At 38.6% G+C, this 14,158-nt stretch overlaps 1 protein-coding gene across 1 annotated transcript; it reads left to right on the forward strand.

The window, feature by feature from the left end:
* The first annotated feature begins 7,256 nt into the window (after positions 1–7,256).
* Positions 7,257–13,890, forward strand: SLC7A13 (solute carrier family 7 member 13). The gene is given in 6 exon segments (XM_028111532.1): positions 7,257–7,335; positions 7,338–7,826; positions 7,829–7,852; positions 7,855–7,923; positions 11,910–12,041; positions 13,778–13,890. Coding segments are annotated over 6 exon segments (906 nt in total).
* Positions 13,891–14,158: the final 268 nt, after the last annotated feature.

A 14,158-nucleotide genomic window follows, 5' to 3' on the forward strand; every position in this document is an offset into this window, starting at 1 on the left:
GATTTCAACTCATTTGGGTAAATACCAAGGAATTCAATTATTGGATCATATGGTAGGCCAATGTTTCGTTTTTTAAGAAACTGTCAAGCTGTCAAACTGTCTTCCAATGGGGCTGTAGCATTTTTTTGCATTCTCACCAGCAGTGAATGAGAGTTCCTCTTGACCCATACATATCCTTACCAGCATTTGGTATTTCGGTGCTCTGGATTTTCACCATTCTAAGAGGTATGTAGTGTTGTTTTAATTTGCAATTCCCAAATCACATATGATGTGGAGCATCTTTTCATATGCTCATTTGCCATGTGTATATCTTATTTGATATCTGATCAGTTTTTTTCTTATTTCTTAATTGGGCTGTTTTCTTATTGATGAGTTTAAAGAGTTCTTTGTATATATGTATTTTTTTAAAGATTTTATTTATTTATTTGACAGAGAGAGACACAGTGAGAGGGAACACAAGCAGGGGGAGTGGGAGAGGGAGAAGCAGGCTTTCCGCCGAGCAGAGAGCCCAATGCGGGGCTCGATCCCAAGACCCTGAGATCATGACCTGAGCCGAAGGCAGACGCTTAACGACTAAGCCACCCAGGCACCCCAGTTCTTTGGATATTTTAGATACAAGTTCCTTATTGGATGTGTGTTTTGCAAATATTTTCTCCTTAAGTTAATTTTTGTGAAAGGTGTATAGTCTGTCTGGATTCTTTTTTTTTTTTTTTTTCATTTGGATATCTAGTTGTTCCAACCCTATTTTTGGAAAAGATTCTATTTTCTCTATTGAATTGCTCTTGTTTCTTTGTCAAATCTCAGTTGATTATATTTGTGTGGGTCTATTTCTGGACTCCATTCTGCTTCTTTGATCTATTTGTCTATTCTTTTGCCAGTACCACACAGTCTTGATTACTGTAGCTTCTTTCTGTTTTCGATTTCTAATTTAACCCCATTTGTATGACTTAAATCCTTTTTAATTAATTAATTAGTTAATTAATTATTAACTTATTTCATGGCTTAACATACGATCTATCCTGGAGAATGTTCCAAGTGTGGTTGAAAAGAATTTATATTCTGCTGTTAATGGGTGTTAGGTCAAATGGGTTGATGATGTTTTTTAAGCTGTATATATTCTTGCTGATTTTCTTTCTAGTTTTTCTATCAATTTTTGAAAGCAGAGTATTGAACTCTACAACTCTTGTTGAATTTTCTGTTTCTACCTCCAATTGTGTCAATTTTAGTTTCATATATTTGGAACTCGATTGTTAGGTGTTTATAGCTTATAATTATTTTTTTCTGCTAAGTCAATCCCTTCATCATTATAAAATGTCTCTCCTATCTAGTGGCAAGTTTTCCTTAAAGTCTGTTTTGTCTTTTACTGGTATAGCTTCTCCAGCTCTTTTTGGGTACTAGTTGTATTACATTTTTTTTCTATCGTTTTATTTTTAACCTATTTTTTAAAAAATTTAAGGGGTCTTTTATAAACTGCATATAATTGGACCATGGGTCTTTTTTTTTTTTTTATTAATCCATTCTACCTGTTTCTGCAATTTGGATCAGAGCATTTAATTATTTACATTCAATGTACTACTGTAGGTAGGATTTATACCTGCCATTTGTTGTTTGTTTTCTGTATGCCTTTTTTATCCCTCTGTTCCTCCATTACTTCCTTCTATGGTGTTAAATAGATACTTTCCAGTGTACCACTTAAATTCCTTTTTGTATTTTTAAATATTTCACCAGGCACCTGCATGTGTGTGTAGCACATCTGGCGGGTCTCTACTATCGTCTGGGTCAAAGCCCTGCAGAGGTCCTTGGTGCTGGGCAAGAGCCAGAGCTGTGTGCTTGGAGGATCTGTGGTGGGCTGGGACACGCGGATGCCCAGGAGCTGAATGCACACTGCCCTACAACCTCGTCTGTGGTCTCCGCTCCATTGCTGCTTTCCTGGGCTCCCTGGCCTAGCCTCCATTCACTGGACCATTAGAGGAGATGGAGTTCAAGCTGGCTTCAAGGGAAGAGGACCGAGGAAACTGCAAGGTCAGCTTCCCTTATTCCACCCTTGCTCAGACACCAGGGTCACACTGTGCCTCTTTTTTCTTAAAGTTACTTTCCTAGTGGTTGCCTTGGGTATGATAACTAGCATCCTAATTTAAAGTGATCTAGCTTAGGGGTGCCTGGGTGGCTCCGTTGGTGAAGTGTCTGCCTTTGGCTCAGGTCCTGATCCCAGGGTCCTGAGATTGAGCCCTACATCGGGCTCTCTGCTCAGTATGGAGCCTGTTTCTCCCTCTGCCTGCCTGGGCTCTCTCTTGTTCTCTCTCAAATAAATAAATAAAATCTTTCTAAAAAATGTAATCTACCTTAGACTAATATTAGCTTAATTTCAATAGTATACAGAAACTTTGTTTTAATACAGCTCCATTCCCTCCCATCTCTTATGTGATATTATTGTTATACAAATTACATCTTTATACATTATAAAACCATCAATACAGGTTTATATTAATTGCTTTATATAGTTGTCTTTTAAATCAGATAAGAGAAAAAAAACCTACAAAATTTCATTTGTACTGTGTTTTATGTTTATCTATGTAGTTACCTGACCGATACTCTATTTCTTCATGTAATGTGGCACCTCCGAAAATCAGATCCCCTGTTCCCATAGTTTGTGGCTGTTATTGCTGCTGGTGTGAGTGTGTGTTTAATCACATTCCTGGACCAATTCTATAAAATCTATATTACGGGTTGAATTGTGCACTTCAAAAAAGATATGTTTAAGTTCTAACACCTAATACCTCAGAATGTGACCTTATTTGAAAATAAAGTCCTTACAAAGGTAATCGATTTAAAATGAGGGCTTTAGGGTGGACTCTAATCCAATATGACTGGTATCCTTTTAAAAAGGGAAATTTAGACACAGAGACAGGCACAGAGGAGAGGCACTATGAAGATACACAGGCAAAAAGAACATGTGACTGGAGTGTTGCATCTATAAATCAAGAAAGGCTAAGGATTGCGAGAAATTACCAGAAGCTAGAGATGAGCAGGAAGGATTCTTAACTAGAGCTGTCAAAAAGAATACGGCCCTGCTGAGATCTTGATTTTGGATTTTTAGCCTCTAGAAGAATGAGACAGTGAATGTATATTAAGACATTCAGATTTTGGTGCTTTATTACTATAGCCTTGGGAACCTGATACAGTCTATATTCCTTGTAGTGTGCAACCACTGAATTCTCTACAGTTCAGGCTCAGTAGTCTGCTAACAATGATCTGAGGTTTCTATAAATGCTTGGAAACAGTAGTTCTTCCACTGTTTGCCAAGGAGCTCTGTGTGTGTGTGTTGAGGCTAAGGCAGTTCACCAGTTGGCCCTAGGCTTCATTCCCTTTTTGCACTGCCTCAAGTTCAACCAGAGGTAAGGAATTGGGGCCCTCTCAGGGCTTTCCTAGGCTTTGGATAGGCCTGAACATGTACGTGGCCTTCTAGATATTCACGTATATGGAAGCACTTTTCAAAGGCACTTCTAGACATTTCTTCCTCCAGATCTGCCTTTTACATTTTAGGCTGGGATTTTTTTTTTTTTTTTTCACTAAACTGACATTGCTGCCTTCGGCAGTTGTTGTGTTAATCAACTGCACTTGATTGTTTCAGACAAATGCCCTTCAGATAGGGATTTTCCCTGAGCAAACTCTGAGGAATGTCAAAGCCCTGCAAATGGGACTTTTTCAAAGATAAGAGATATCACTCCAGCAACCCTCAGTTTGTTTCCTGAGATTAAGAATTCCTCATGAGAGCGGGCACCTGTGTGGCTCAGTTGGTTGGGCGGCTACCTTCGGCCCAGGTCATGATCCTGGAGTCCCTGGATCGAGTCCCGCATCAGGCTCCCTGCTCAGCAGGGAGTCTGCTTCTCCCTCTGACCCTCCCCCATCTCGTGTGCTCTCTCTCTCTCTCATTCTCTCTCTCTCAAAATAAATAAATAAAAATCTTAAAAAAAAAAAAGAATTCCTCATGAGAGACAATGGACTCTGAAAAACAAACTGAGGGTTCTTGAGGGGAGGGGGGTGGAGGGATGGGTTAGCCTGGTGGTGGGTATTAAAGAGGGCACGTTCTGCGTGGAGCACTGGGCGTTATACGCAAACAATGAATCATGGAACACTACATCAAAAACTAATGATGTATGGTGATTAACATAACAATAAAAAATTAAAAAAACAAAGATAAGAGATATGTCAGATGAGAAGAATGCATTGGAGATGGTGCTCTTCGAGGTGCTCTTGATTTGTCCCTTTTCAGGGGCTGCAGTACTGCTGGTTTTCACAGCTACCATGATATCAGGGCTGCTGGTTTTCAAGGTTACTCTGGAGCTGGGGAAAGGAGGATGCGAGTAGGCCAAGTTAAAAAACTCACAAAAGTTCAGATATTTTTCTTTTTTTTTTAAATTTTAACTTTTATTTATTTTTATTTTTAAAAAAGATTTTAGTTATTTATTTGAGAGAGAGAGAGGGAGAGAGTGAGCATGAGTGGGGAGAGGGGCAGAGGGAGAGGGAGAGCATCTCAACCCCGATCATGTCCTGAGCTAAAACCAAGAGTTGGACGCTTAACCAACTGAGCCACCCAGGTGCCCCTAGACATTTTTCTTGAATAAATTCTCCTCAGATTGTTACAAGTCTTATATTAGCTTCTAAAGTAAAGGTTGATTTTGACAAACTTTCCAGCATTTTGCTGCTTTTATTGAGGAGCAGTCAAGTGGGGATCCTCAATCTGCCATTGTGGCTATCAAAGTTATTTTTTAAGTCAGGGCTACAAAAAGTAGAGTTTAGACATGAGGATCATGGACTCTGGAATAAGATAGAACCAGAGGCACATGAATTGGACACATTCCTGAACTTCTATAAGGCTTTTTTTTACATATCTGTATAATTGAGTTAATGATATACATGCACTCAATAAGATTGACACCTTTTGATCTGCCATCATGACAGATCTTCTCTTAGGAGATCACTTATAGAAAAAGAAAAATAAAGATAAAAAGGAATAACAGTGCAAACCCTTTAAGGTGGCATGTCACTGTAAAATCCGATGTCCTTCAAAATGTCTCCTCTGCGGATCCCCGTCTCCTGTTTCTTAAGTTATGTGTAAGAAGACACAGGCATGGCATTTTCTCATTTAGCCTTCTAGAGTTCCTGTCCAATGGCTGAGCTCACCTATATATATGCTGTGTGGATGATATTCCTTTGGGCTCTGCAGGAGCTATGTCGGTGAACCTAATACTGGATGATTTGCACATTTTCCCTTTTGATGTAGTAGTACCACATAGTATTTTCAGGTAAATGCCCCTCAGACCAGGGATACTGTTTAAAGAGTGCTTCCCCTGAGTTTGGAGAATCTCTGATAGTCTTGAGAAAACCAAAATGGGGACTGATGCCCCAGATCAAGTCTCTTTTTTCACATTCTTCATTTTCAGAATCACAGACATACCTGAATACTGCAGGATTCCAGGGATGTATGAGATGGCATAGTCTTGCTTTTTGTATCAATCGGAGCAGCGGAACAACTAGGAAATCTGTATGTGTATCTTTGTCTATCTACCTAGATCTATATCTGCATCTATATCTACATCTACTTATATATCCATTTATCTTGATATCTTTAGCTGTGTCGATATCTAAATCTTTGTCTAATTACATACCTCTATAATTACAAGGACTTTTTGTTATAGAGATTTGACATCATGCAGTTATAGAAACTGATTAATTCGTCTCTATTAAGGCTATTGTCTTCAAGTCTGCTGTTGGGAAGTTGAAGTTCAAGTAATCCAGGAGTGACAGGTGTAAAAGAGGGAGGAACAAGAATAGGCTGGAACCTATAGGGATTATCTTGGATCCCACAAGAATGAACTGAAATCTGTGTCAGTTCTCATTACCACTATCCTTGATGGTGTGGCCATGTTGCAGAAGTTGGGGCCCTTCATCATAGAGCTAAACACACACCTGACCCTGAACTTGACTGTGGATTAATAACTCCTCATTTTCCTCTCAGCCCCTGGTAACCACCATTCCAGTCCTTGATTTTATAAATTTGACTATTTTAGAGTCCTCATATAAGTGAAATCATGTAGTACTTGTCTGTCTGTGTCTGGTTTACTTCTCATACTTTGTTTCTATCTAAAGGTGAGCTTTCTGGTCTCCTTCCCTCACTCCCAGGTCTTTGCTCTCTGGGATGGGATGAGAGGCATGGTTTCATTTGGGGGAGGACCCGGTCATGTTTACTGAGATCTATACAATATTTTCAGTGGATTTTCTTGGATGCAATCTGCCAGAAAATAGCCACAACCAGAACAAAAACATAAACACTTTTGTTTTCATTCACTCTTAAAGGATAATTTGGAAATCACTCACTTCTGAGGCTGGTGGTGTGCCCCAAGCTTATAAGGCTTTGTTGATACTCAGAGCAATGCTTTGTATTGTAAAATCAATGTATATAAGAGCTACTAAGGCCCAGGCCTTGCTCAGATGTTCAGAAACTTCCTTACCTCTGTCTGTGGGGTCAGGCTTTCTCCTGTACTTCAGGTTCACATCTTTCTGCATGTGACCCATGCTACCAGAATGATGGCTGCTGGTTAAGGGACAGTTTTATGTTGCAGGGTATTTCACTCTCCCACCTTATTAATTGGCTTCCATGAGCCTGATGGAAGGTAAATACTTTGTTTCTTGAGAGCTTGATGAAAAAAAATGGGAGGAAGAAGAAGTAGGTTAAGTAAGAGGAAAGTAAGTGAGTTGATTCCTCAGTGTTTATGGGAGGAAGTCAATAATAGTTGCTTTCCAAAATTGAGATATTTGTGAATAAAAGTCTTTTCATATTATTTAGAGTTATGGAGGCAACTACCAAAAAGAACTAAAACCATACATAAATGGTTTGTTTCCAGAGAAAAGAACCAGAATGTGTTTGGGAAGGAGTGAAATAGAGTAAGAAACTCCTGTGTTTTGTTGTAATACCCTGTTTTTTAAGATTCCTTTTTTTCCAGCTGAATGTATTATTTTGATAATAATTAAGAAACAAATTAAACTGCACCTTTCCAAGTAACTTTACACTTTTTTGCTTAGATGCATCACCTATATTTTGTCAATGATTGAAAATAGGCTATGTTTAACAAGGTGGAGCAAAAAGGACGGCACTATTTTATTTCAGAGAATCCATGAACATCCTTTTCAGCAAGATGGGCAAAAAAATTCAGAAATTATGATTTATACGCATTTTAAAAAATATTTTAATTTCAATGGATAAAGGGAAGAAGATGCAACTCGAGAGAATGTTTGGATATTGCTGGGGCACAAGTTTTTTAATCATTAATATAATTGTCTAGGACTTTCTGTGGCCCCCAAAGGGGTATTGAAGTACTTTTGCATGAATGTGGGGCTCTCCCTGTGTGTTTGGGCTGCTTGTGCCCTGTTGTCCATGATGACCACTCTCTGCTCAGCAGAGATTGGTATAACCTTCCCACACAGCAGAGCTCACTACTATTTTCTCAAAAGATGTTTCGGCAACTTGATCTCTTTCCTGGATCTCTGGACAGCTTTGTTTCTGGGGCCAGGGTTAGCTGCCAGCCAAGCCCTACTCCTTGCTGAGTATAGCACTGAGCCTTTTTATCCCAGGTGCTCTGCTCCAAAGCTGCCAAAGAAACGTCTGGCGCTAGCCATGTTGCGGACTGTGGGAATTCCGAATTCTCGCAGTGTGAAAGAGGTGACTTGGCTTCAGCCAGCCAGCCTAGTGCTGAAAATGGCCCCACTAGCCCTTATTTCTCTGGGTGGAGAGGTACTGCTGTTGAGAGGAAGGAAGAGCTTTCAGAACTCGATACTGAGTTTCCAGAAGCCTCTGATTTATAGACGCTGTTTTCCAAGGATATTTTGCATTCTCAGGCGGGGGATGTTTTACATTTATAGCAGGTAATTACCAATTCATTGAGAAAGAAAATCTCAAGTCATGACTTATTGCATGCAATGTGAAATGTACATCTTCTTTTTTATATTTTGAATTTTATTTTAAATACGTGATGATTCAGTGTTTGTTCTTCTTTCTTACTTTCTAAATTGAGTCAGAATATGGCAGTCTTGCACTTATCACTCAGTCTTAATGTTTCCCCCATTCATTCAAAAGTGCTTATTTTATTGAACGACTTCTCTTTTTCAGCTTTCTTTTCTGGGCCCACAGATATGGGATCTCCATGTTAATCGAGTTTCCTTTCTGTTAATGGATGAATTCTGGGGTTGTGGACATGTTCCTCAGGGGTGATCCAATGCCAGACTGTGTTTGTGTCATGAGTGGGTGTGACACACTTATGCTCTGCAGTACTTTTCAAGAGAAGAGAATCATAAGTATAATTGCTCAGAGGCTGGATTTAACACTCTTCCCTTCAATGTCAAGACAAAAGATTTCTTCATTTTTGAAATCGGTCTCTTCCTTTGAACCCTCTTCTTTTTCTTTCACCTCCTCAGGGGTCTTCCCTATTCATTTATTTAATTTTTTCCAACTTCAACCTTTTTACCAGTTCTTTTCCTTGACATTTCAACATGAAGTAGGCTTTACTTTTAAAACACGTATTTCTTTTAATCAAAGGACCCCCTGAGTCACTGATGTGTCCCTTGTGCATTAAATAATTTGGTCAGCAAATATCTTTTTAAACACTATTTTTGAAACACTGTAGTAGTTCCTTAAGATGAATAAGATATATTCTTTACCCTAAAGAGGCTAACAGTTTAATGGAAAAAGCAATATCTAAATTTTGGTCTGACCTCTGCCACTTATGAGTTGTGGCAAGTATCTTCACTTCTCTGGACTTACTCTTTTTTTTTTTTCTCCTTCATCTGAAAAATGATCATTATGGTTTAAAATCAGTATAATTCTGTGCTTATAAAACCATGGAATGATAGTATTTAATAAGTGGTAATAAGAGAACAATGTGATTACTGTGAGAATCCAGTGGATGGTAAGATCATCTTTTGTTGTGTTATCAAAAAGGTGGCAACTTTCATTGAACTCAAAAAATTCCAGCAGCGGGATGCCTGGGTAGCTCAGTTGGTTAAGTGTCTGCCTTCAGCTCAGGTCAGGATTCCAGGGTCCTGGGATCCAGCCTCGGCATCGGGCTCCCTGCCCAGCGGGAAGCCTGCTTCTCCCTCTGCCTGCTGCTTCCCCTGCTTGTGCTCTATCTCTCTCTGTTGAATAAATAAATACAATCTTAAAAAAAATTCCAGCAATAAAATAATATGAGTGAAGCCGTGGAGACCAGAAATATACAGGTGCATATAAGACATAGCATGTAACCTTGGGTGATTGCAAAATGGTTTCCATCTGATGAGCTGGTTAGTAGATAGCATTACTAAGGCAAGTATATAGAGAGAAGTAGAATAAAACAGCATAGGGTTGGAGACTGGAGAAGGCCAACTTTTAGGGGGTAGGTGGAGAAAGAAGATGCAATGAAGAAGCCAGAGGAGATTGAGAGAATTATAAAAAGAAATCACTCTATGTTCCACAAAAGAGGGTGTAATCAACATGGTAAAGGGCTTCAGAAGTTGAGGAGTATGAGAATTGAGCAGAAGCCATTTCACTAAGTAAGAAGTCATTGGTGAACTTTGGACATGAGAGGAAAGTCAGTCCGCATTGAGTTAAACAGGGAAGTATTGAGAAAAGAAAGTTTGTGATTAAATGTACCACTGCAATTTGAGAGGCTAGCATAATTCGTTTGACTTTCTCTCTCTCTCTCACTTCATCACTCTCTTTTATCAGGATAGAAGAGATATCTCTGCCTTCTGTTTTATTCATCTTGTTCCATTGCCAGAGATCTTTCACTGCTAGATAATTTTTCTCAGCTGAAGATAGATTCACAGAATTTACTAACCTACAAACTCTTCACAAGCACCTGGCAGTAAACAAAATTTTTCAGGAGGAATTTCAGAGTATGCTAGCATTGTTAATTTACTTAATAAACTTTAAGTACAGCTAAGTTCTAAGTAACACTTTTACCCATAAAATGGTGATATGTAGGCAGCTGACGTAGCATATTGTAGGAACATCTATCTTCCAAGTTCAAGACCAAGGATATTCACTGTCTGGCTATTATAACCTTGAATTATGTTTTATGTTATGTTATGTTATGTTATGTTATGTTATGTTATATTCCTTACTCTCTATAAATCTAATACATAATAAGAAAGAGTAAAAGGCCCAGAGGAAAGTGTAGTTAATCCTAAAAGTTGCCTTTTTGCTTGCTCAAAACCTTTGACTAATAACCATAGTTATTAATAACTTATTAAGTGCTAGGCATTTGATTGGAATTTTATTGTCCCTATATTTTCCATTCTCCCCAGTATACAGGTAAGGAAATTGAAACCTTACCAGTCAATAAATTGTCCAGAATCCCACAACTAGTAAATGGTTCAGGCATCATTTAGCTGAGAACATTGGAATTCTTTTCTCTTTAAGTGCTTAATTAGCTCATATTAGTGTATACCGTGGACATTACATTCCACCCGTGGGCAGATGCAGATAAAACAGATTTGACATATGTCAAAGGACAGATATTGATTAGTCAGAGGGATCAGGTTTTAAGTAACAGAAACCCACACACATTGGCTTAAGCAGTAAAAGAAGAACTTGCTGGAAGAATAATGCTGTGTTTCAAGGAAAACATGAGCAACCAATCTTCAGGAGCAACAGGAGTTAGGGAAGCTCTAGGACTTAAAAACTAGACTCATCAGCCACCTTTCTTTTTTGCTACTGTTACATTGTTTTTTTCTTCTTTCTCTCGGTTTTGTTGACATTTGATTCAAATTGTTAAGAGGAATCTTCTTGTATCCTGGCAGTGATTGGCCTTCAGTGAGTCAGAGGTCTGTACTCAGTTCTATTACCAGTAGCCAGGGCACAGGGTCACATTATATACACATAACTGTAATGTTGATTCTTTATGTCAGGGATAATTTTCAGAGAATGGCAAAATTGGGGAAAATGGTGTGACAAATGGAACAATATTTGAGAACAAGACTGTTCTAGAAAACCTATTACCTATGATGCTAAATCATGACCTCTTTTCTTTTTTGCACTTAATGGTGACATTAAGGGAAGGCAAAGAGCCTACAGGAAAAGAGAATTTATGATTTATTCTTTTACTCTTTTCATATATGCCATGAAATCATATAATAGGACAGTTTTGCTAGTCAGGAAGACCTTCCTCTCCTATGTTCCCAGGAGAAGTTATGATTTTGCCGAGATCTGAAGGGAGAGTGTCAGCGCAGCAACGAGGAAAGGAAAGAACATTCCACATGAGAGAATGGGTATAGAGGCCATGACACTTTTGAGAAACTGAAGAAAAGCCCATGAGCTTATGACGCAGGTAGCAAACGGGACCATCAAATTATCATATAATATATCCTCAAAGCACTTTATCTCTTTTCATGTGGATATTTACCACAGTCACTATTATCACTTTTATTTATGTGATTATTTAATTCATGCATAGCTCTTCTTGAGGTTAGGCTTCCTGTTTGTTTTCGCTCACTATCATATTCCACTACCTAGACTAAATAAATGCCTTGTCCTGAATAGATGAGGCTGAAGACACAGGTAGGCTCCAAACCATACAGGGTCCTATGGGCTCAGCTTTGATTTTCACTCTTATGACTTTCTGCAGAAATGTTACCATCTCTAAGGAAAATGAAGAAAATTCCCCCCCTTTTCTGCATTATCACCGAGCTCAGAAAGGCAATAGTCGTGAAGTAGTTCACCAATGTGTTTGTGTGTATGTGTGTTAGTAAGTGTGGTGGTGGCCTGGGCACATTGGAAGAATTCAGCCCAATAGTTAATGCATGACGTGGTTTTAAAGATAAATTTAAAGACATGCTTTTTACCCATTGTGATTTTGCTCTTTTATGTATTATAGGGGAGCTGAAGAAACCCAGAAAGACAATTCCAAGATGCATTTTTACTGCTTTACCTCTGGTGACTATCATTTATCTACTGGTTACTATTTCCTATCTGCCTGTTCTGACACCCAAGGAAATTCTCTCTTCAGGTTTGTATGCAAATGACTAAGGCAATAAATAATAATGACCGTTCTGGTCATCAGTATCACTTTACCAGTCATAAAGTGTTTGTTTTTCATTATTTTATATAGAGAATCAACTTGTAATTTTCCAAAATAATAAAGGGGCCAAAGAGTATGATTTGGCTTAGGCAAGAGTTTTATAGTTAAGCATCATAATATGGAAAACCATATTTCTGATGATACGGAAAAATATACATAATGCTGACATATGATGCAGACTAGGTTCACTAGGTTCAAAATATTTGTATTGCTTTCATGATCTTCCCTCACCAGAGTGACACTATGTAATCAGTGCTTAGGTCTACTAAAACTTTTACCATGTTGATTTTCTTTTTTTAAGATTTTATTTATTTATTTGACAGAGAGAGACACAGAGAGAGAGGGAACACAAGCAGCGGGAGTGGGAGAGGGAGAAGCAGGCTCCCCGTGGAGCAGGGAGCCCAATGAGGGGCTCGATCCCAGGACCCTGGAATCATGACCTGAGCTGAAGGCAGATACGTCATGACTGAGCCACCCAGGCGCCCCTACCATGTTGATTTTCTAAATGTCCTTCTACGTGACATAAAGAATGATAAACTTGAAATGTGGGATATTGGCAGTTAAAAGAGTAGATGTTAATGGCCAATTGATGGATATAATTAACAGTATTAATATGTAATATAATGTTTATTATAAATGACTCTAAAATTTATGGTGACAAAGGGGCCCTGAACATATTGGAAATAAGAAATAAACTTCTGAGATAAACTAGCATCCAGTACCATTAGGACTAATCTCTTTTGAGTAGCTATTAACTGTTTTGGTAAATCTTTGAGGCACTGAAGGTAAATCTAAGAGAGGTTTAATATAAAAGTCCTAACACACTTCGCCTCCATTCCTGTGTTACTGCCATGCAGGAAGCTGCCACATGCGTGGTATCCGTATTGATTCACAATGGTCTAGCTTGCTTAGGGAACTGTAAACTAGATATGATCAAGATTCCGAGCATTTGTGGGAACAAACCAAACACTAAATTGCATAAGAACAAGTAGGGACTTATTAACTACTTTGATTATGTAAAGAATAAATTTACAAAATTAATTATGGGTGTGGCCAAGACTGCTGATCAGCTGACCCAGACATTATGGTTCATTGAATCTGGCATCTGTTATGACTGCCAGTGCTCTGGTCTTACTGGTTGTTAAAAACTATGATTATCTTGTCTGGTGTGTCCTAAAAGTTGCAGCAGTTTTATGGGTGGTGTAATTGTTCCACACATGTGGAAGATCCATGAAGTGTTTTGACCATAATGCTTGTAATCTGGTTTTTAATACTTACTCTTCTCGGCATATAATCCTTAGACAGTGTTTAGATTCTGAAATAATTTTCTTGAATTCAAATATCCGTCTTTTATTGTACTAGGAACTTAAATTAAGACAATAATCAGAGCGGGGGCCTGGGTGGCTCAGTTGGTTGAGCATCTGCCTCGGCTCAGGTCATGATCTTGCAGTCCGGGGAATTCCTACAGGTGGGAAATAGAAGAGGCAAGTGCTTCTGTGGGGTCACAAGTGATAGCATTTCCTGTCCTGAAACATCAGCTCAATTTGATCATCAACAATTTCCATCCTTTCTACTTTACTTTAAACTTACTTTGTGTTTGGATGAGGAAGATTTGCTTTTGTTTTGTTTTGTTTTGTTTTGTTTGTTTTTTGTTTTCTTTACAGGAGAGCCCTTTAATCATAGAAAAGGAAATAAGCAAAACCTTGGCGGTGTAAGGATGCTATTGGAGAAAGGTGGCCTTGATGCTCTGATTATCAGAATAGTCCTGGTGGACTAGGCATCATGTTAAAAGCTTTGCTGGCATTATCACATTTAATTCTCTCAGTAAGACAATAGGCAGATACTACTCTTATCCCCATTTTATAGATGAGGAAACTGGTTTAGAAAAGTTGTTACTCGCCCAAGTTCACACAGCATGGAGTAGAGCCAAGATTGAAATCTAGGCAGTCTCTTTGGAGTGTTTGCCTTTTGGCCCAAACAAACAAATACAAGAAATATAAAATATAAGAAATTTAAAAAAGAACACAGGGAAGGGGCACCTGGGT

Source organism: Eumetopias jubatus, unplaced genomic scaffold (assembly GCF_037043125.1).
Source record: "Eumetopias jubatus isolate StellerSeaLion01/CBP00866 unplaced genomic scaffold, mEumJub1_p1.0 scaffold_4, whole genome shotgun sequence".
NCBI lineage: Eukaryota > Metazoa > Chordata > Mammalia > Carnivora > Otariidae > Eumetopias > Eumetopias jubatus.